Consider the following 23,035-nt stretch of genomic DNA (forward strand, 5'->3'; position numbering starts at 1 on the left):
ACATATTGCAGATATAATTCAGTTACAGTTCAATCATTACAGCTACTTAAAACGTGCTTGCCTCTTTGTAAAATGAGTGGAAGTGTTTCTGTTTTCCACAATAAGGATTAACAGGCTTTATTTCTTCATAATGAGTCATTAAAATACTGTCAAGCTCTGGTTTCGGTTTGATCCCAATCTCTTGGCCCACTCAATCTGTCCTCTCTCATCCTGTTCAGTACCAGGATTAATTATTGTTCTTGCACTGTGTTCCCCCTTTTCATTGGTGCCAATGCTTTTGAATTATCCTGACCAGAAACAGACATTCTATCCAGCAAGGTAAAGGGGCCTCATAGTGAAATGGGGTGCATGGTCAAACAGAAGCAGCCCTCTCTGTCTTGTTTGTGACACAGTGAACTGAGGACACCCATACATGTGTTATACCTTCACCTCAATGGAAATTTACATGAATTAAACATTTCTCCACAGAGGCTCCAAGGCTATACATCACCTCTTTGCTCAGTTACATGTACAGTATGCAAATAATTCCTAATAAGCCGAAAGTAAAAACAGGAATACTGGCAGTTATAAGACATCTCTATTTCAGCTTGTCAGGGTTGATTTCACTTTGGTGGCTGTAGATGGAAGCTAGACAAATACAGTGTTTTTTGTCAGAGTTTTACCATCCAAAACAGCTTGATACAGTAGACTACTTTAAAAAAAGAAAGATAAACAAGATGTATTCAGAGTGATGAATTTAATCCATTGAATAATGTAATACAAAAACCATGTATGCATTTGTTAGGCAGGGTAGAGACAGGGTCACTTAATGTGTATGCACATTTCTGCTATGATGACAGTTATAAGCAGCAAAATGATGCTCTGGGAGATTTCTACTGAGCTGTAAATTATGGATTGGTTCAGAGCAGTTGAGACTCTGATCACTTGGGGGCGGTTCGACCCATGATTGCTTTTTTTGTGTTCCTCTCTGGTCTCAGCAGGATTATGTAACATTTGGGTCCAAACAGTGCCACCAGGAGACCACAACTAGAGGCAAGGATGGCAAATATCTCCACTGCATCTGCATATTTTCCTGGAGAGTTGACATAGGCAGGGACAAAGGCCACCCACACAGCACAGAAGATCAGCATACTGAAAGTGATGAATTTGGCTTCATTGAAGTTGTCAGGAAGATTCCTTGCCATGAATGCTAACAGGAAGCTAAGGGTAGCTAGTAGGCAAATATAGCCGAGTAAAACTGCAAAACCTATTGTGGATCCGACAACACACTCATAAACTATCTTGTCATTGTAGTATTGAGTGTTTTTATAAGGAGCTGGTGAGGAGGAGACAATCCAGACGGTACAGATTGCGGCTTGGATTAACGTGAGAGCAACAACTGTTCCTCTTTGTTGCAGAGCACCAAACCACTTCAGGGCTGCTCCACCTCCTGGTTTGGAGGCCTTGAACACAGCTATAACAACCATGGTTTTCACCAGGATACATGAGACACAAAGAACAAAGCTGATCCCAAATGCTGCATGTCTCAGCTGGCATGTCCATAGTCTGGGGCGGCCGATGAACAGCAGCGAGCACAGGAAGCAAAGTGTGAGTGCCACCAAGAGCAGGAAGCTCAGTTCAGTATTGTTGGCTCGTACCATGGGTGTGCTGTGATGACAGATGAAGATCCCAAGGACAACAGCACAGATAAGTGTGCCTAGTAATGCAGCAGCTGTCAAGCAGATACCCAAAGGCTCGTGGTAAGAGAGGAACTCTGTTTTCTTAGGTACACAGTGGTCACGTTTTGGGCTTGACCAGAAGTCCTCAGGACAGCTGGTGCACTCCATCGAGTCTAAGAAAAAAAAAAGGTTTATTTGTTTTCAACAGCAATGTTGGATGGGTGACAAATATTATCAACTTCCACAACATAACAGAGATTATTATAGGATACCAACTTGTTTCATTGCTGAACTTTCCCTCAGAACAAGCAACACAGTCAAAACAGCAAACAGGCTGCCCCTTTTTTCTGGCCATTCGAGTACCTGGGGGACAGCTCTCACTGCACACTGACTGGGGTGGCTGTAGATATGGTAAGAGTTATCACAGGGGCTCATTATTTGATTATTTCTTAGGTGTCATACAACAGGAAGGCAAATAAATATATTAACAGCAGTAACCTGCTTGGAGTCAAAGTTCCAGAAGACCTTGTCTTCATGAAGAGTGAGTTCTTCTCCTTTGAAGGACTTTTTAACAACACCCACACTCTGCAGCCTTGTTGTCCCATCAGGAAGCCACTTCCAGTTCACGACGTCATAGATTGGTAATGCATTTCCATTCTCATCAAATGAGACTTCATCACCAAACGGTGTGGTGAAGTTGACTTGTTGCAAATAATGAACAAGCTACAAGAGGGCAGAAAAACACTAACATTGATACTGGGTTTCTATTTGCATGTGATTTGTATCCTGGTTAAAGTCAGGCTAGTATTTAAATGTATTATGTTTTCATATGTATATTGTGCTTTCAGCTTGTCAAGGGCATCTGTTTGCACTTCAGGACTTGGCTGCAGTGTATGGTGGGGATTTGGGTCATGTCAGGTGGCACTGAGACTGGTTCTGCTCGATGTTTCTACAGGTTTTTCCTGCCATTTCTGCCAAAAGTTGCTAAGTGCCTGCTCATGGCGAATTAATGGTTTTTCTAAATAAAATAACAGAGTATGATTTATTTGGCTCTATATACCATTTAAAACAACAACCAAAGAGTCTTTTTCTGATACACAGTATTGAAAAGGGAGGAAGGTCTTGTAATCAGGGTCTTCTTATATTTGTGCCAATACAGTAAATAAAACTTGATTGATTTATGGATACATTTTTCCCAAAACATCCTTTGTTTCCAACATCATATGAATGATACACACCTGCCATGGCTCCAGTTTCTGCAGGGCAGCACAGCTGTGCCCTCTGAAAGGCCCTCTCCCAGGCACACAGTGCAGCATGTCATCGAGGGCATAAGCAAGAGCATATACAGCCTTATAAATATTGTACTCAGGCCTCAGGTTAGAAACATCCAACAACTCAGTCTCAACATTTTCTAGGTCCTCTTCTCCAGTGCATACCTCTCCACCAGCTTCCAGCCAACCTGGAGGTGAAGTAAATTTACACCCAAACGTGTATTCCCAAAACTGCCTCGCCTGAAACAAAAGCAGATCAGATTTGAACAAAAATCAAGAAAATATCTTCATCGTCATTAATGATCTGATTGTAAGCTTACCATGCTATTGTCATCACTTCTGTTGTCATGTAATTCAGGAAGTGTGTGTTGAAGGAATTCCCTGAGCCCTGGTATTTCTCCTCTGCGGATGGCAATGCCCAGTGTGCCACCAAGGTACGGCATGAGACGAGGTGTCTGGAGCATTTCAGCTAATGTCCAGGCTTCACTGGCCACCCACTGCAGGCCTGTCACATTTTGCTCTACCACCTGTTCATTACACTTTGTTAAGTTCATTGTTTCAAGACAAATGCTGAGAAAATATTGTCTACAGGTAGGACTGAATCACTTAGCTGAGAGCTCAAACCAGCGAGACAGCTGACCAGTCAAATTAGGGTTAAGCAGTCCTTTACATTTAATTTATCGTTTAGATAGATAGATAGATAGATAGATAGATAGATAGATAGATAGATAGATAGATAGATAGATAGATAGATAGATAGATAGATAGATAGATAGATAGATAGATAGATAGATCGTTAAATAGATATGTAACCGGCTGATTAGCGCTCATGCCCTACAGCTGGGTGGGAACCAATCACCTGCGGTTGTGTGGTTGTTTGCTGGGATACATTTGAGTGACGGAGCTCCCTTCAGTCTCTGCAGAGCTTCCGGGTTGAGAGCAGGTACGAGTCATGTTTTTAAGAGTGTTCACTGTAGTAATGGGAAGTTCGGCTCATTACAGAGAGCCGGCTCTTTTGACTCGGCTCCCAAAGAAGAACCGGCTCTTTCGACTCCCGAACGGCTCTTAATCCAGGATCTTTTGTAGCCGTATATTTTACCTTAACTTTGCAAAAACTAACAGTTTGTCTGTTGAAAACCCTTTTACATAACGTGTTTTTATGAGAAGCCTTACAATTGCCCAATTTTGTGCATTTATCTGTTACAAAACCATTCTTACTTTTGTTTAGTATTTTAATCAAACTTTTTTTATTGCACAAATTAACAAAAAATTGCAAACATATCCACAGAACAGAACCAGGGGTTGTGATTAGGGTTAAGGTTAGGGTTAGGGTTATGATTAGGGTTGGATGGGATTAGGGTTAGGATTAGGGTTAGGATTAGGGTTAGGATTAGGATCAGGGTTATCGTTATGATTAGGGTCAGGATTAGGGTTAGGGTTGTGACTAGGGTTAGGATTAGGGTTTGGATTAGGGTCAGGGTTAGGGTTAGGATTAGGGCTGGGTTAGGGTTATGATTAGGGTTAGGGTTAGCATTAGGATTAGGGTTAGGGTTATGATTAGGGTTAGGGTTATGATTAGGGTTAGGGTTAGGGTTATGATTAGGGTTATGATTAGGGTTAGGGTTAGCAGTAGGATTAGGGTTGTGACTAGGGTCAGGATTAGGGTTAGCATTGGGGTTAGGGTTAGGGTTAGGGTTTGGGTTAGAACCAGAACTAAACTTAAAAAACAGAACCAGAACCAAACTCATGCAAACAGAACCAGAACCAAACTCATGCAAACAGAACCAGAACCAAACTCAAGCAAACAGAACCAGAACCAAACTCAAGCAAATAGAACCAAAACCGAACCAGAACCAAACTCAAGCATACAGAGCCAGAACCAAACTCATGCAAACAGAACCAGAAACCAACTCATGCAAACAGAACCAGAACCAAACTCAAGCAAACAGAACCAGAACCAAACTCATGCAAACAGAACCAGAAACCAACTCATGCAAACAGAACCAGAACCAAACTCATGCAAACAGAACCAGAACCAACTCCAGTAAACAGAAACAAGAAACAAACACGAGCAAACAGAACCAGAACCAGAATCAAACTAAAGCCAACAGAACCAGAACCAAACTCAAGCAAACATTATCAATGTCCTCAGTTCAGGTTGGCATTGAGAAAAATCAGATGCCTCAGAGCTTGGATGGGCTGATCCGATTTCTCCTCTCAGTGATAATTTGCCCTGTCTTCGAGAAGAACCCTAACCCTCTCGGAAGGAACAGATGTAGCCACGATACACAGAGATACAAACAAAGTTCTGCTGTGAGCAGAGCCGGGGTTCAGCACTGTGAGAGCTAAGTAGCAAAAGGAAAAAACTGGTAACTTCGTTATAGATTGCCACTTTTGCCTTGTCTTTTTGCCTTTCTATTTTAGCTTGTCTTTTTGGTTTTTGTTCTTTTTGTCTTTAGTTTCAGTTACAGATCGATAACAGTGTGATTTAAAGACTCTGCTCAGTAACAGTGTGATTTAAAGACTCTGCTCAGTAACAGTGTGATTTAAAGACTCTGCTCAGTAACAGTGTGATTTAAAGACTCTGCTCAGTAACAGTGTGATTTAAAGACTCTGCTCAGTAACAGTGTGATTTAAGGACTCTGCTCAGTAACAGTGTGGTTTAAAGACTCTGCTCAGTAACAGTGTGGTTTAAAGACTGCTCAGTAACAGTGTGATTTAAAGACTCTGCTCAGTAACAGTGTGGTTTAAAGACTCTGCTCAGTAACAGTGTGATTTAAAGACTCTGCTCAGTAACAGTGTGATTTAAAGACTCTGCTCAGTAACAGTGTGGTTTAAAGACTCTGCTCAGTAACAGTGTGGTTTAAAGACTCTGCTCAGTAACAGTGTGGGTTAAAGACTCTGCTCAGTAACAGTGTGGTTTAAAGACTCCTCAGTAACAGTGTGATTTAAAGACTGCTCAGTAACAGTGTGATTTAAAGACTCTGCTCAGTAACAGTGTGGGTTAAAGACTCTGCTCAGTAACAGTGTGGGTTAAAGACTCTGCTCAGTAACAGTGGGATTTAAAGACTCTGCTCAGTAACAGTGTGGGTTAAAGACTTTGCTCAGTAACAGTGTGGTTTAAATACTCTGCTCAGTAACAGTGTGGGTTAAAGACTCTGCTCAGTAACAGTGTGATTTAAAGACTCTGCTCAGTAACAGTGTGATTTAAAGACTCTGCTCAGTAACAGTGGGATTTAAAGACTCCTCAGTAACAGTGTGATTTAAAGACTGCTCAGTAACAGTGTGGGTTAAAGACTCTACTCAGTAACAGTGTGGGTTAAAGACTCTGCTCAGTAACAGTGTGGGTTAAAGACTCTGCTCAGTAACAGTGGGATTTAAAGACTCTGCTCAGTAACAGTGTGGGTTAAAGACTCTGCTCAGTAACAGTGTGGGTTAAAGACTCTGCTCAGTAACAGTGGGATTTAAAGACTCTGCTCAGTAACAGTGTGGGTTAAAGACTCTGCTCAGTAACAGTGTGGTTTAAAGACTCTGCTCAGTAACAGTGTGGGTTAAAGACTCTGCTCAGTAACAGTGGGATTTAAAGACTCTGCTCAGTAACAGTGTGGGTTAAAGACTCTGCTCAGTAACAGTGTGGTTTAAAGACTCTGCTCAGTAACAGTGTGGTTTAAAGACTCTGCTCAGTAACAGTGTGATTTAAAGACTGCTCAGTAACAGTGTGATTTAAAGACTCCTCAGTAACAGTGTGATTTAAAGACTGCTCAGTAACAGTGTGATTTAAAGACTCTGCTCAGTAACAGTGTGATTTAAAGACTGCTCAGTAACAGTGTGATTTAAAGACTCCTCAGTAACAGTGTGATTTAAAGACTCTACTCAGTAACAGTGTGGGTTAAAGACTCTGCTCAGTAACAGTGTGATTTAAAGACTCTGCTCAGTAACAGTGTGGTTTAAAGACTGCTCAGTAACAGTGTGATTTAAAGACTCTGCTCAGTAACAGTGCGATTTAAAGACTCTGCTCAGTAACAGTGGGATTTAAAGACTGCTCAGTAACAGTGGGATTTAAAGACTCCTCAGTAACAGTGTGGTTTAAAGACTCTGCTCAGTAACAGTGTGATTTAAAGACTGCTCAGTAACAGTGTGGTTTAAAGACTCTGCTCAGTAACAGTGTGATTTAAAGACTGCTCAGTAACAGTGTGATTTAAAGACTCTGCTCAGTAACAGTGTGGTTTAAAGACTCTGCTCAGTAACAGTGTGATTTAAAGACACTGCTCAGTAACAGTGTGGTTTAAAGACTGCTCAGTAACAGTGTGATTTAAAGACTCTGCTCAGTAACAGTGTGGTTTAAAGACTCTGCTCAGTAACAGTGTGATTTAAAGACACTGCTCAGTAACAGTGTGATTTAAAGACTGCTCAGTAACAGTGTTGAATGAGACTCTGCTCATTAACAGTTTAAAGTATTACTAGTGTGTGGTCTAAAAACTATTGTTGCATAAATAAAGATTGTATATACATTTTTCTAAACATGCCTTTGTATTCGTTTGTGGACTTACCTGTGTATTCTTAAAGGAGAAACCCTCTGTTAAAGGGTCGGTAACTAGAAATAAGGATATTGTTAAAACTCTTTGGGTGAAAGTCCCAAGGTGGCGTTGTTGGTATTTTATCTTCTAAACCCAGAAATCCCTTTCCAGCCCTAACTTGGTTACAGATAGATAGATAGATAGATAGATAGATAGATAGATAGATAGATAGATAGATAGACAGATAGATAGATAGATAGATAGATAGATAGATAGATAGATAGACAGACAGACAGACAGACAGACAGATAGACAGATAGATAGATAGATAGATAGATAGATAGATAGATAGATAGATAGATAGATAGATAGATACCTCATCCATTAGTTGAATCATGTGGATCAGATGTGCAAACACAATGACCACTCCAGCTGTCGATTTCTTCATCACTCCCACAATCCTCTTTACTTCAGTTGGGTTGCCGCCCCACGGCAAAATCTCTGAGTAGGCCAGACAACCTCCTCCAGACTCAACCAAGTCTGATGGAAAGGATCGAGCAACATGGAGTCCATAGTCATCATCACTGACAAGCAGACCTGCCCAGGTCCAGCCAAAGCGTTTGAGAATCTGAATCATGGCACGCACCTAATTTAACACAAAAGAGAGGGGTTCATGAACTGGTTGCAAAAGCAGCAACCTTTTTGAGAAAGGCATACTGTTTGATGTCTCATTGTAATTTTACAGTTATTTCTTAGTCAGTCTTTCCTCTATTTCAATTTTGCAATTTGTATTTAAAGAGTTGCACCTGGAAGGCGTCACTCGGAATTGTTCTAAAAAAGGATGGAAAGCGTCTCCGATCGCTCAGGCAGGAACATGTGGCATAATAACTCACCTATGAAGAAACATACAGTATGCATAGGTTTCTTTTCTCATGCAGTGTAAAACAATTATAGGCAAAATATAGCCAAAAAAAAGGGAAGAAAACTTACAATGGGCAGTTTGAATAATCCTAACACGTCAGAAGTGGCAATACAAAATGTTGATACAGAATCCCCCACAATCCCCAGGACTGGAGGGGTCCCTGAACAGTTTTCTTGAAGCACAAACTGTTCTTCTCTACTGCTGGCCAAAGACAAGGCAGCACTGAATCCAATTACAAGTGTAGCACAGTTGTCATACATACTGTATCCCAGAGTCACATTAGGAAGCAGGTTGGAGTTCTTGTTGATCTCATCAATAGCAAAGGCCATGGTCATGGCATGCCTGAACCCTAAAGGGTCAAAACTAGCACATAGAATGTCACGATTAAGCAGTAAAAAGTACAAGATCTTGTATATTTATGTCTGTATATGTGTGCTGCAGTAGTGTGAGACTTACCCTTGACAGCTGGGCTGCTTTGGCTCTGAGGTGAAAGTCAGCTCAGGGAAGACTGAGGTGTAGTGGACTTGAAAAAGCCCACCAAGAACCACATCACCCGGCTTATGCATCGCATTAAGATTAAACTGTCTCCTCATGTTACAAGATGAGGAAAGGGGTGCAGACTCTGATAAGCAAAAGAAGGAGCAGCAGTATAGAATCAAGATCAGGTTGATGTACAGGAACAAATGGTCTGCAAATGCCCCCATAACTGACCACCTCCCGTTGCCTGTTTGTAGCCTTCATGCAAAATTGTGACATTTTTATATGCAGGGTTATGTCATCGTCTTTAGTGGTTCTCATCATAGTTCCACACCACCCCTCAGGACCTGGCCTTGCATGGCAAGATTATGCTCATATCTAATTAGCTCCAGTACCACAGAATGTCATGGCAGAGGTGTCTTAAGGTGTTAATAGAAGGTATTAACCTTCCTGTTGTGTTAGGGTCGGCAATGACCCGTTTTAGTTTTTAAAAGCGTAAAAGAACCACATATATTTGTTTTATTGCATCAAGGTTTTTTGACTCTGTCAGGAACCTCTATTTCAATTCTCTATTTTTTTTCACTAAATCATAAAATGCTCTGGTTTAAATTATAAACTTTGTGTTGTTAGGGTCAGTTTTGACCCAGTCATAAAAATAAGATGAAAATCAACAATTGGAGCCAAAACGTAAATACTAAGTGCACCTGCACAAAAACGAAACAAACAAAGACGGGCATATCCAGACATGTGAGGTCAATTCACTCATTTGAGTGATCATTTGGGGAGCTTTCCTATGTTCCCACATTTAGGCATCTATAAGCTCTGCTTCAGCCAAAACCCTTTTTGATCAGCCAATTTAAAAAATTTTTGTAATGATTGAGATTGTGAAGATTTCTGCTGCTGCTGATAGAAATAAAATTATTCATTCATTCATTCATTCATTTACTATAAAGTGCTTGCAAAACATCAGGATAGGCTTCAATTGAAGGGAAATGTAAGAACACAAGACCTCATTTTGAAAAAATTCTAGAAATGTGGGAACATTGGGCTGTGGGGACACAGGGATGAACCCCATTGGACTATCAGAGTGCATATCTCCAATTTTCAGCATGTAAAAATGAGAAGAATATTTTCAGTGAGCCAAGTTCTGGATAATATTTTTGGTTAAAATGAGAGAGAGAACACAGAACAGTATGAAGATGAGCAGGTTTCTGAGGAGGAAGACAATGTGGATTATCATCCAGAAGACAGCCACATCTGATGAGTCTGATTAGGAGGTCACCGGTGGTGAAGCTGCTCTCCCTGAAAGATTTAAGTCCAAAGATGGAAAGATCTTTTGGCGCTCAGTACCTCATGATGTACATGGCAGGGCAGCTGCTGCACATGTCATCAAAATGAGCCCTGGAATCACAAGGTTTGCTGTGATGAGAGTCAGTGACATCAAGACATGTTTTGAGCTATTTATGTCACTAAAAAGAGTATATGACAAACCTTGAAGGAAAAAAAGTCTATGGCAACATGTGGAAAGTCATTGATGAGGAATACCTGGATGCTTATATTACTTTCTTTTGTCTTTTTCCTGAAGTAATTATATATGGGTCGAAATTGACTATAGTTAATAATATTCAAATAAAAAAACCAAAAAACAAATGTATTTCAGAGATGTGTTCTAGTATCCCTCAGTAATAGTCAGGTAACACAACAACTTTTAATGTATTGATATGGTTCTCTTGAGGTTCAGTTAACCATTTTTTTAAATGGAAATTAGGGGATAAACTGACAAACAAAAGGCCCAGAGGCCCACACAAAAATATTAAAACTAATATTTTCAAGGATAAGAAAGGCTATCAAGGTAACCAAGAGATGAGAAACAAATTAGATGATAGTAAATCTTTTTTAGTGTATTTTATAGCTGATTTAAGACACGGGTAAAAACTGACCCATTAACACAAGAGATGGTAACAGAAAGCTAACACAAGAGGAAGTTTAATTGCAGTAACCCAGCAACGTAAAGGGTAACCTGATCTAAGAAACATATTGCAGATATAAGTCAGTTACAGTTCAATCATTACAGCTACTTAAAACGTGCTTGCCTCTTTGTAAAATGAGTGGAAGTGTTTCTATTTTCCAGAATAAGGATTAACAGGCTTTATTTCTTCATAATGAGTCATTAAAATACTGTCAAGCTCTGGTTTTGGTTTGATCCCAATCTCTTGGCCCACTCAATCTGTCCTCTCTCATCCTGTTCAGTACCAGGATTAATTATTGTGCTTGCACTGTGTTTCCCCTTTTCATTGGTGCCAATGCTTTTGAATTATCCTGACCAGAAACAGACATTCTGTCCAGCAAGGTAAAGGGGCCTCATAGTGAAATGGGGTGCATGGTCAAACAGAAGCAACCCTCTCTTTCTTGTTTGTGACACAGTGAACTGAGGACACCCATACATGTGTTATACCTTCACTTCAATGGAAATTTACATAAATTAAACATTTCTCCACAGAGGCACCAAGGCTATATGTTATTAATACATTCTTGTCATTTTTTCTGTAATCACACACTTCAATTATATTAGGATTTTGTTACGGTATTATAGGCAGATCATATCAGTCACATCTAAACTAACCACAGTGCCAAATACCATGTAAGAGAACATCCAATTCACTGTCATCTATTCTGTCTTTAATGATGATGTCCACTAGGTGGTGACAGAGGAAGTCTCTAAAGAACAGCTATATTCATGTCTGCTTTCCAGTGTCCTTTGGTAGACTTGGGTAGCACACTGTATATTGGACTTAAGTAGAAAACAAGTGTAGACACAGGGCAGGCTGTCTTACTCAGAAATTGTGTTGTTATCACGTCACCAACAGTAAATGGAAGTTGGAACTGCACAAAGTTCATTTAAAGCTCCTGTGGGGAGCTTTTAGAGCTGGTAATGAGGCAAATGGAAACTGAGACTGATGTTTTTTTATTACCAAGCAAGGGACCATCAGCAAGACGATTAATATAGTTCTGGTTAATACCTTAAACTACTGTCACAAGATTAGGTGTACAGATGAACACACTTTTCCAAAGATTCTCTATTTTGACACATTTGACAACAAATGTAGCAACAGAAAGAGTGATGACAGTTTTTGGTAAAAACAAAAAAAATCAGTACTTACACAAGTATAGGACAACATCAGTGAAAACGTAAGACGTGTCATTTGTCACAAAAATTAACACAAACAAAAAGTTACACAGTGAAGCTTTAACTATTAAAAATAATAAATCAAAGAGTTAGGAGAAAAATAATTTCCTAATAAGCCGAAAGTAAAAACAGGAATACTGGCAGTTATAAGACATCTCTATTTCAGCTTGTCAGGGTTGATTTCACTTGTAGATGAAAGCTAAAAAATTACAGTGTTTTTTGTCAGAGTGTTACCATCCAAATAAGCTTGATACAGTAGACTACTTTAAAAAAAGAAAGATAAACAAGATGTATTCAGAGTGATAAATTTAATCTGTTGAATAATGTAATACAAAAACAATGTATGCATTTGTTAGGCAGGGTAGAGACAGGGGCACTTAATGTGTATGCACATTTCTGCTATGATGTCAGCTGACGTACAGTAGAAGGAGGGTGGCTTTTTTCTGAATGTCTATTTAAACCTGTGAAAACACATGTGCTGTATCCCTACACACAAACACTTGAAGCATGGAGGTCTTAGCTCTCCTTATTAGCCTGATACTCTCAATGGGTTTGTGTGAGCTGAATTCAGGCTCCGGGGCTGGGGCTAGGGTCAGCAGTGAGGCCTCATCTGTGAAATGCAAGCTCCAGGGCACCACTCGTCTACCTGCATTCTCGATGGACGGTGACTATGTTATTGGGGGTTCTTTCGCAATACACTACTACATGCACACTGTGAAGCATAACTACACCATCCTGCCAGAGCCACTCAGGTGCACGGGGAGGTTAGTGAGAAGGAGAAGGGAGGATTTGGATGTATGTCTCTGTGGGGGTGAAATTGTTGTGGTTTTATATGATGTGCTTCAAAATGTGTTGAAAAGTTTTAAAGGATCAAAAGCTTTAATTAATGGTTGAAATGTGTTTTTGTATGCCAGAATTTGGTGACTTTCATGTCCCTTCACTAAAAATATTACTAGGTGTGTTGATAATTTTTATTTTTTGAGTTTGGTTTACTATCAGTGTATCCTGGTGACTGTTTATTTCAAACATCTTAACCTTTTGTTTGAAACTGTGGTCATAATTCAGCTGTAGAACGTGGGTTCATGGTTCCTCCTTTAATGTATTTTCTATCATAATAACAAGTTTCCCTGATCATTTGAAGGCTTACATTGTCAACACTGACACGAGTGTCTGTGTGCAGCATGGACTCCCGTGAACTGCGCTTCGCACGCGCAATGACCTTCGCCGTCGAGGAGATTAACAACAGCACCGAGCTGCTGCCGGGCATCAAACTAGGTTACAAGATCTACGACTCCTGCGCCTCTGTGCCTGTGGCTGCGCACGTGGCATTCCAACTGTCAAATGGCCCGGAGCCGGTGTTTTACCCAGGTGAAAATTGCTCACAATCTGGCATGGTAGTGGCTGTAGTTGGATCATCAGGGTCCACGCCTTCCATCAGTGTGTCCCGCATTATCGGCTCCCTCAACATCCCTCAAGTAAATGTTTTGACTTTATTCTATTTGATGTGCGGCAATGCTGTTTTAATGTCCGTCCTGTTTAAGAATCAAACTCTTCCCCGGTAGGTGAGCCACTTTTCCACGTGTGCATGCCTGTCGGATAAGCAGCAGTACCCAAATTTCTTCAGAACAATTCCCAGTGACCAGTTCCAGGCTGACGCGCTGGCCAAGCTGGTCAAACACTTTGGCTGGACTTGGATCGGTGCTGTCAGGTCGGATTCGGACTATGGTAATAATGGCATGGCGTCTTTTCTGAATGCAGCGCGCAAGGAGGGAATCTGTGTGGAGTACTCTGAATCTTTCTACCGGACCAACCCACAGAGCAAGGTCCAGAGAGTGGCTAATGTTATCCGCAGGTGTCTACATAATCCCATGTTAGACACATCTTAGATGAAAAATGTTTAGAATTCAACTGGAAATTATTATTTTCCTTTTCTAATCACACTTCTCTTCCACATATTTATTATTTATACATAAAAAAAAAAAGTAAGAATATTCACAGGCTCAAAAACTGTCTTCATTTGTATTAAGTGTCTTGATACATGTTAATTTAATGGTATAAAATGATCCCTTTCGTGTCTCTTTAGGTCAACAGCTCTTGTGGTTGTGGCATTTTTAGCCTCTGGAGACATGAAAATCCTGCTGGAGGAGCTGTCTCTCAAGCCCTCTCCACCTCGCCAGTGGATAGGCAGCGAGTCCTGGGTAACCGCCCCTGAAATGCTGAGCTACAGCTTCTGTGCTGGAGCCATTGGATTTGGCATTCAAAAATCTGTCATCCCAGGTTTCAGAGACTTTTTGCTGGATCTCTCTCCCACTGAGGTTGCTCTCTCTCCACTGCTTACTGAGTTTTGGGAAGGTGCATTCAAATGCAGGCTGGGAAAAAGTGAGAAAGTTTTGCGAACTTCTGCAGTTTTGTTGTTTGGGTGCTTGTCTGAGTGGAGCTCATAGTTATCGATAATCCATTTTATAGGGGAAATCAGGTCTCATAATGACATGATCATGCATTCATTTAAACACCTTATAATTAGTTAGAATTAAAGCAAATGTTTGATGCCTTTTCAAAGAGTAGCTTGTTGAAAGGAGACAACAGCAGAATAAGGTCTAACTCAACCTAAAGCTTAATTTATTCAAATTAAAAGAGGTTTCAGCACATCTGAATTGAAGTGTGGAGGAAAATGTTGAATGTTTTGAAATAAGATTTAAGAAATAATATTAACTCAATACTATCATTCCATCAAAAACCCTCTACCTCTGTGTATATGTTTTCAGATGCAGCTGAAGATGACAGTGTGTGTGATGGCACTGAAGACATACAAACCCTTAAGAGCCCGTACACGGACACATCTTATCTTCGAATCAGCAACATGGTGTATAAGGCTGTTTATGCGATAGCACATGCTATTCATAATGCAGTGTGTGAGAACAGAAATGCTACAATTCAGTGTGACACATTCACCAGGGCGGATTCTCAACAGGTCAGATGAACACTCCAATGCCCCTTTTTACAGATTAATTGTGATTCACATTATTTAATTATTACAATCATCGTCTACTCTACCCTCACAGATTCTTACCCAGCTAAAGAAAGTCAATTTTTCCAAAAATGGTTACCATGTTTCATTTGATGCCAATGGGGATCCTGTTGCCCTGTATGAGCTGGTGAACTGGCAGAGAGGTGAGAGTGGCAGCATGGAGTTAGTGACAGTGGGACACTATGATGCATCACTGCCTGTGGGCAAGGAGTTCCACATCAGCAGGAATGTCTCCTGGATGGGGACTAGAACACAAGTAAGATGGAGCCTATAAGTGATAAACTAACATCTTCATTTAAAAGTCAAGTGATCTGAAGGAGCTTGATACATTTTTTTGCTTTCAATTTCTCAGCTGTGAATATATCTACTAATACAATTCATTTGTGTAAAGATATGGGACAGATTCCAGCCCTCATACCATATGATATTTTAGCAATCTGGAATGGAAAAATACTATGGGCAAGGTCTAAAGTTGAAGAATATTCAGCTTGGAATTTTCTTTATGTTTGTCCAGAAACGGTGTCATTGCTTAGTTGGGACGGGAAGATAAACGGTATTGAAACTAACCACTTGATTTCTGATGGCTGCAGCTACTTTGAGCTTCAAGTTTACACAACTCTGACTTTTGTTCATTTGAAGCAAATTGATTATTTCACAGCATGTATGAAAAGTGATAATTGTGTACGTTTGAGACGAACATGAACAATTTAATTTGACCCTCTAATCCTCAAAGCCTTTGTAGCTATACTGAGCATGTTCTTGCATCTATGTTCCAGGTGCCTGTGTCAGTATGCACTAACAGCTGTCCTAAAGGAACTCGTAAAGTGCTGCAGAAAGGGAAGCCCATCTGCTGTTATGATTGTGTACCCTGTCCCGAAGGAGAGATTAGCAACGCTACAGGTAATACGTTTTCAAAAGCACATCCACAGAGTGTCAGATATGTAACTTATAAAAGCCTCTTCTTATTTATTCTTTCAGATTCCTCTGATTGTTTCCCTTGCCCCAAGGAGTTCTGGCCTAATAAAGAGAGAAACACCTGTTTCCCCAAGCCTGTAGAGTTTCTTTCCTTCAATGAGGTTCTGGGAATCATCCTGGCTACGTTCTCAGTCGGTGGTGCCAGTCTTGCCATTATAACAGCGGCTGTGTTCCTTCGTCACAGAAACACCCCAATAGTCAGAGCCAACAACTCTGAGCTGAGCTTCCTGCTGCTCTTTTCTCTGACTCTGTGTTTCTTATGTTCGCTAACTTTCATTGGAGCGCCCTCAGAGTGGTCCTGCATGCTGAGGCACACAGCGTTTGGCATCACCTTCGTCCTCTGCATCTCTTGTGTTCTTGGAAAAACTATAGTAGTGTTAATGGCCTTCAGAGCCACACTCCCAGGCAGTAATGTCATGAAATGGTTTGGTCCTCCACAGCAAAGACTGACTGTAGTGTTTTTCACTTTTATTCAGGTGTTAATATGTACTATTTGGTTAATACGCAGTCCCCCTTTTCCAGTGAAAAACCTAACCATATACAAGGAGAGGATCATCCTTGAGTGTGCATTAGGTTCAGCTGTTGGATTCTGGGCTGTACTGGGGTACATCGGCCTGCTGGCTGTCTTTTGCTTTGTATTAGCTATCTTAGCTCGTAAACTACCAGATAATTTTAATGAAGCCAAGTTAATCACTTTTAGCATGCTGATATTCTGCGCAGTATGGATCACATTTATCCCTGCGTATGTCAGCTCTCCTGGGAAGTTCACTGTAGCTGTGGAGATATTTGCCATTCTTGCCTCCAGTTTTGGTCTCATACTGTGTATATTTGCCCCAAAGTGTTTCATCATATTGTTTAAGCCAGAGAAAAACACTAAGAAACATTTAATGAACAAATAATAATTCAATGGCATCTGAACATTGGACATATACTTAGGGCCTGTCTCCACAAACAACACTTTTTTTACCCTGGCAGCACCCATTACCTCGATCACAGTGTTACTTTCTCCTATGCTGTTATTGTTGACAAGGTTGATACTTGAGGTCTTGACCCTTCTTAATTTTAATCGGTCATTCACTAGCAAGGACCATGCCACACAAGGATATACATTTGAACATGTAATGATTTATTGTGCATCGTATAGCCCAGCAGATGGAGACTCAGGATGGGGATTACGTCTGGGCGTTATCCTAGCCGGAGCTGATCTTGATCCCAGGCAGTACCTGGAATTAGACAAGGGCACAAAAGAGCGAAGACAAGTTGAGTAGTAAGGGATAAGAAAAAAGGCAACTGAAGCAGAGCAAGGTGAGGGAGGGTGGGTTGAAGAGTAACAGACGAACGGTTGAGTAGTCTTGCTACGTTTAAGTAGGCTTGTCAGGTGATTGAGGGTGTGGTTTAGGCGTGGTCCTGTTCCCGAATTTAAGTTAACACCTTAACTTCATGTAATTGAGAAGGGACACTGTCAAGTGTTTAAAAACTTTTTCAACTGAAAGCACTGTAAGAGTAGCAACCAAAAAAGAAAATGCTGAATGCAATTCTGTGCCCAAGAAATTGAGCGCTGAAATGTCCAACTGCATCCTGCAAAAAAATAAAAACAATAAAAAGATTCTGCTAAAAAAATTAAGTTAATGGACACAGGCCCTAAAAATGGTTACATCCAGTATAAAGCTTATTCTGTTCACAATCAACACACCTTCATCTTGTTTAATTATTTAAAAGAAACACGTTTGTATTCAAATGAATATCTTCTGCTAATTCCCCAATGTGTTTTTTATAGGTTGGTTTTCTTTTAGAAAATATATTGTATCATTTTCTGAAATGTATAAGTCTATCAGCCCATTCAAGTTAGAATGATGAAAAACTGTGCTCTTGTACCACTGTCATTGTATTTTAATAGAATGTGTAGTTGTGATGCACTCCAGGTCGAAGCACACAAAGGGCCTCTAATATAATCAATGTTTGGGATAAAATCAGGGTGCATGTTGAAATGAAACATGTGATAAGTAAAAATACTCAAATAAAGTCATCTGTACTGAGAATTTCCATGTGTCTTTTCATGTACAGTATAATGTGTCTTGCCCTCTCTCCTAAACTTTTTTTCATTGTGATTGGTTCATCTGCTGATGACTCATACTACCAATGAAATGAGGCAATCATCAGAGTTCTTAAACGGTCCATGCCTTAAACCTTTCAAACACTATGTTTGAGAACAAGCTATCACACACACAGTCTTTATGGGGTCAGTATGGACACTACATTCAACCCTTGTCGGGGCTTCTCTCTGGCTGTTTCTTATGGCATTATCTACTCTTCTTTTTCTGGTGTTTTCTGATGTTCCTAAAAGTGTGAATGAAAGCGATGAAGTACATTTGGAGAGAAGTGTGGGCAAGGAAGACAAGATTACATCAGAGAGACTGGGAAGTACAGGCAGTGATGGTTCTGGCTTACCTCAGTGTGTAAAACTAAGTGACAGTGAGCCTCTGGCCATGCAGTCTGCAGGGGATGTTATAATTGGAGGATTTTTTCCTTTGCATTTTGTGGCCCCTGAGCCGCAACACAGCTACCAAAGCAAACCTCAGCTGACACCTTGCAGCGGGTGAGGATACTCCTGATATCTGGTTTAGTTCTATTGAATGATATATTTTACCCACTGTTCTTATTCTGTTTTCATGCAGTGATTTATGTGCTTTGATAGTGCTTCCTTCTTTTATAAGATGAATTAGAGAAATTGCATTTACCTGTTACTTTTTCTGCAGCTTTGACCACAGAGCATTCCGCTGGATGATGACCATGGTCTTTGCTGTGGAGGAGATTAACCGAAATTCAAGTTTATTACCAGATGTCAAACTAGGCTACAGGATCTTGGACAGTTGCGACCATGTCCACACCAGCCTGCAAGCTCTTTTTCCTTTAGTCAGAGACTCCAAAGATATGCAAAAGGACAGTGGAGTAATTAATAGGGGTGACAGACAGGGAGTCTTGACAGAGGAGAGAATGTACAATGCAAAGATTGAAAATGTATCCTCTTGTCTGGCTGATTCTCCTGTGCCTGTTGTGATCGGCCTTGCGTCGTCTTCCCCTACAAGAGCTGTGGCTCAAACTCTTGGCCCTTTCAACATCCCACTAGTAAGAAAAGACTCAAAAGTTAAAATCCTGCACATTATAATTATTTTCATATGCTTCCTTCCTACCATCTTTTTTTTCTAACAAATCACACACAAATGTGTAAAAAGTTATGTTATGTTTTGCTTCTGGCTTCTGTCTAATCTCAGATAAAGTTATGTTTTTCTTTAGGTGAGTTATTTTGCCACTTGCATCTGCCTCACTGACAAGAAAATGTACCCATCATTCTTGCGGACTGTGCCTAGTGATCTCTTTCAAGTTAGAGGTCTTGTTCAGCTGGTCACCTTCTTTGGCTGGCTCTGGGTGGGCACAATAGGAACCACGGTGAGATTAGACCTTTTTTATTTGTTACATTTTGACACTCAGTAATACACACTTGCATGATTTATAAATCCTTTCTCTGCTTATTTTTAGAATGACTACAGTCAATATGGCATCCAAGCATTTTCTAACCAGTTCAAACAACAAGGTGGGTGTTTGGCATTTCACTTGACGATCCCCAAATCGCCCACAGAGGCCGAGATTCAAGAAATGGTGGATAGGTTGCAGAGCTCAACCGCACAGGTTGTGGTTGTCTTTGCAACCGAGGGACAGCTGGTGGATCTATTTGTAGAAGTAAGCACTCTGCTGCTGCAGTTCAGTAAATGTTTAAGCCTGTATGCATTTAGTCAAGACCAGATACAAAGAATAGTTGTAATTTGAAATTCAGAATTTTTGTCTGTCATATTTTTCCAGTTGGCTAAGAGGAACGTGACAGGGATCCAGTGGGTGGCTAGTGAGGCGTGGGTCACAGCTACTCTACTAACCTCCCCACACTTTCACCCACTCCTAGAGGGCACTCTAGGCTTCTCCTTCCCTGGAATCAGAATCCCTGGCTTGAAAGAATTCTTGCTGAATGTTCGCCCCTCTCCCGAGCCTGGGATGGAATTTGTCAACATGTTCTGGGAAGAGCTGTTTGGCTGTCGGCTCAGGTTTACAGATTACATATCCAGAGCAAATGATGGAGATAAAGAGGATAACTTCCCCAGCTTACATGATTACAAATCAGACTCTCAGAACAACTCTAGGTCCCTGGCAAGACAGATTGTCTCTAACATGAGTGCATTCAAAGCAGTGGCTGCTAAAAACTATGAAGGTTTGAGGGTCAGGCCTGTTTGCAGTGGCTCAGAGGACCTGAGATACACTGATAGCAGTTACACAGATGTCTCTCAGGTCAGGATATCTTATAATGTGTACAAAGCTGTGTATGCCATCGCCCATGCTCTGCACACTTTGTTAAACTGTGACTCTGGTGGACAAAACAAGGGAGTGTGTGAGAAACATAAATTCTTTACTTCAAGACAGGTTAGTTGAACAAGTACAATAAAAGCACATCTTTAAAGTACGTAAACAAGAAGATACGTATTTCAAATGTTAGGATTTTTTTTCTCTCATTTACGTGTTGTGCATTTTTTGGTCCATGACCCCCCCCCCTAACCTCTTTGCATACAGCTGCTTCATCATCTGAAAACAGTAGATTTCACCAACCAGTTTGGGGAAAAAGTACATTTTGACTCCAATGGAGAGCCAGTCCCTCTGTATGACATCATTAACTGGCAGAAGGACAGCAAGGGTGAAATTAGGTGAATATATATTATATTTCAAGGCACAACAGTAACATGTCTATTTTGGAAATAATGACTGAGAAAGCATTATAGTATATGTTTGCTATGTAAGCGTTCAACAGGGTCACATAACCTCTGGCCTGATTGTAGGATTTTTATGCTGTGGTTAGATTTGTCAAAGTGGGGAGCTATGATGGTTCAGCTCCGCTGAGACAACAGCTGCAGCTGAAACAGAGCACCATTGTATGGACAAAAGGACAGTCACAGGTGGGTCAAATGTTAAATGCAATATTTGTGTCAAGCTAAATTTGACCTTTGACCTTTCACCTGCAAAAACACATTTTCTTCAGTGCAAAGTGTGTAACGGTGTGTAATTGTTTGACCTTTGTTCAGGTGCCTGTATCTCAGTGTAGTGTTCCCTGCTCCCCTGGAAGCAGGCAGGCCAGACGCCCAGGAGAGCCCCACTGCTGCTTTGATTGTTTGCCATGTGCAGATGGAGAGATCAGTAACAAGACAGGTATCTAAGAAATGTTTTTTTTTTCTATTCATGTATTTTCTTACTGCTATAAGAAGCAAAATGCAATCAAAACCACACAATGTTGGACAATGAAGAGTCATCAAAGCATGTAATGATCAGATGCAAACACAAGGTGTTGTCAATCTATGTGTCCCCAAAGGTTCCACCGAGTGCACAAAATGTCCAGAGTACTACTGGTCAGACAAAGACAAGGTGAAATGTGTCGCCGGGGTTGAAGAATTCCTGTCTTTCTATGACACCATGGGCATCATACTGGTTGCACTCACACTGCTGGGTGTCGCCTCGACCGCCACCATCACAACTGTCTTTCACTGTTTCCGTTCCACGCCAATCGTCAAAGCCAACAACTCGGAGATAAGTTTTCCTGCTTCTGCTGTCACTCAAGCTTTGCTTCTTGTGCTCCCTGGTGTTCATTGGCCAGCCGTCTGATTGGACATGTAGACTACGCCAGGCAGCATTCGGGATCAGCTTTGTCCTCTGTCTGTCCTGCCTCCTAGTCAAGACTATTGTAGTTCTCTTGGCTTTCGGTCCAGTGCGCCAAGTTCCAGGGCCTTGAAGTTTTTTGGACCCTCTCAGCAGAGGACTCTGATTCTTTGCACCACAACTCCTCAGGTTAGGGTGATAAAATTTTTGCCTAAATCCAACCTCAAAATGGTGACTATTGTATGGTTTGTGTGCTCTTATTAAATAAGCTGACCCTTTCTCTCAATTTAAGGTTTGTCTCTGTGCTGGTTGGCTGTTGTCTGCACCTCCATTCCCATTCAGGAACCCAACCTACCAAGCTACAACAGGAAAAGTAAGAATAGAAGTGTCCCACAGTGTCCTTATTGTACACCATTTGAAGTATTCAAAGTCAATAGTCTAAATGTAACACATGGGCTTTGGTGGAGATCTGAACCAAACATGATAAAATTATGTCATATCACATCCTTTTGCAAATGTTCCAAGACGTGTTTATTGATTTTTACTCCTGTATCATTTGACCTAACCAGATTGTTTTGGAGTGTAAGGAGCCATGGCCTCCAGGATTTTATCTGGTCCTCGGCTACATCGGCCTGCTTGCCTTCCTCTGCCTCCTCTTGGCGTATCTTGGACGGAAGCTGCCGGATACATTCAACGAGGCAAAGCTCATCACCTTCAGCATGCTGATCTTCTGGGCCGTGTGGATCTCTTTCATCCCAGCTTATGTCAGCTCTCCTGGAAAGTTCACTGTAGCTGTGGAAGTATTTGCAATATTAGCATCAAGTTTTGGACTGCTAGTGTGTATTTTTGTGCCTAAATGTTACATCATTTTACTGATGCCTGAGAGAAATATTAAGAAAGGTATAACAGGAAAATTTCCCAGGTGAACTTGGCTTTTTTTGTTGTAGATAGTAATTTTTAAGTTGCTAAGAAAAAATACACTATTTTATTGAATAATAAAAAATACAATTACAATTTTAATAGCTTCAATGTTTATGTGACACTGAATAAAAGTACATATAAAACCTCTTCTGTGTTTGATTTCAACAGTTAATTCAAAACAGGGCCTGACAAACATACAAAATGTGATCTTACTAATCTAAACAAGATGCAAATCAATCACAAAGGTATCTCCATCAATTAACAGCAGGTCAGATTCCTTGTATGGGAAACCCACTTGGTATTAGTTCTGTTGTGCTGAAATCCTGAGAACTTTATCTGTTTAGTATTAGACTCTGAACAGAGGCATTAAGACTCCGTCCTAGTGATTGAT

The 23,035-nt window shown here is 40.7% G+C and overlaps 3 protein-coding genes across 3 annotated transcripts; 2 read left to right on the forward strand and 1 right to left on the reverse strand.

The window, feature by feature from the left end:
• Positions 1–822: 822 nt before the first annotated feature.
• LOC117824839 (extracellular calcium-sensing receptor-like) lies at positions 823–8,949 on the reverse strand. The gene is made up of 9 exons (XM_034700312.1): positions 8,825–8,949; positions 8,437–8,731; positions 8,253–8,339; positions 7,823–8,092; positions 3,250–3,456; positions 2,897–3,169; positions 2,157–2,381; positions 1,935–2,058; positions 823–1,831 (listed from the first exon to the last, which is right to left on the reverse strand). Exons 1-9 carry the CDS (start codon positions 8,932–8,934, stop codon positions 921–923), a joined length of 2,502 nt encoding a protein of 833 aa, XP_034556203.1. The 5' UTR covers positions 8,935–8,949; the 3' UTR covers positions 823–920.
• A 3,725-nt stretch (positions 8,950–12,674) lies between these two features.
• Positions 12,675–16,997, forward strand: LOC117824840 (extracellular calcium-sensing receptor-like). The gene is made up of 8 exons (XM_034700313.1): positions 12,675–12,796; positions 13,213–13,507; positions 13,595–13,884; positions 14,116–14,411; positions 14,798–15,003; positions 15,095–15,316; positions 15,837–15,960; positions 16,039–16,997. Exons 1-8 carry the CDS (start codon positions 12,690–12,692, stop codon positions 16,932–16,934), a joined length of 2,436 nt encoding a protein of 811 aa, XP_034556204.1. The 5' UTR covers positions 12,675–12,689; the 3' UTR covers positions 16,935–16,997.
• Positions 16,998–18,804: 1,807 nt separating this feature from the next.
• LOC117824837 (extracellular calcium-sensing receptor-like) lies at positions 18,805–22,694 on the forward strand. The gene is given in 13 exon segments (XM_034700310.1): positions 18,805–19,161; positions 19,330–19,482; positions 19,573–19,773; positions 19,993–20,129; positions 20,259–20,502; positions 20,650–20,780; positions 20,933–21,029; positions 21,156–21,279; positions 21,440–21,660; positions 21,662–21,818; positions 21,821–21,912; positions 22,016–22,096; positions 22,293–22,694. Coding segments are annotated over 13 exon segments (2,340 nt in total). The 5' UTR covers positions 18,805–18,816; the 3' UTR covers positions 22,650–22,694.
• The last annotated feature ends 341 nt before the right edge of the window (positions 22,695–23,035 follow it).

The sequence above is a fragment of the Notolabrus celidotus genome, chromosome 14, assembly GCF_009762535.1.
Source record: "Notolabrus celidotus isolate fNotCel1 chromosome 14, fNotCel1.pri, whole genome shotgun sequence".
Lineage (NCBI taxonomy): Eukaryota > Metazoa > Chordata > Actinopteri > Labriformes > Labridae > Notolabrus > Notolabrus celidotus.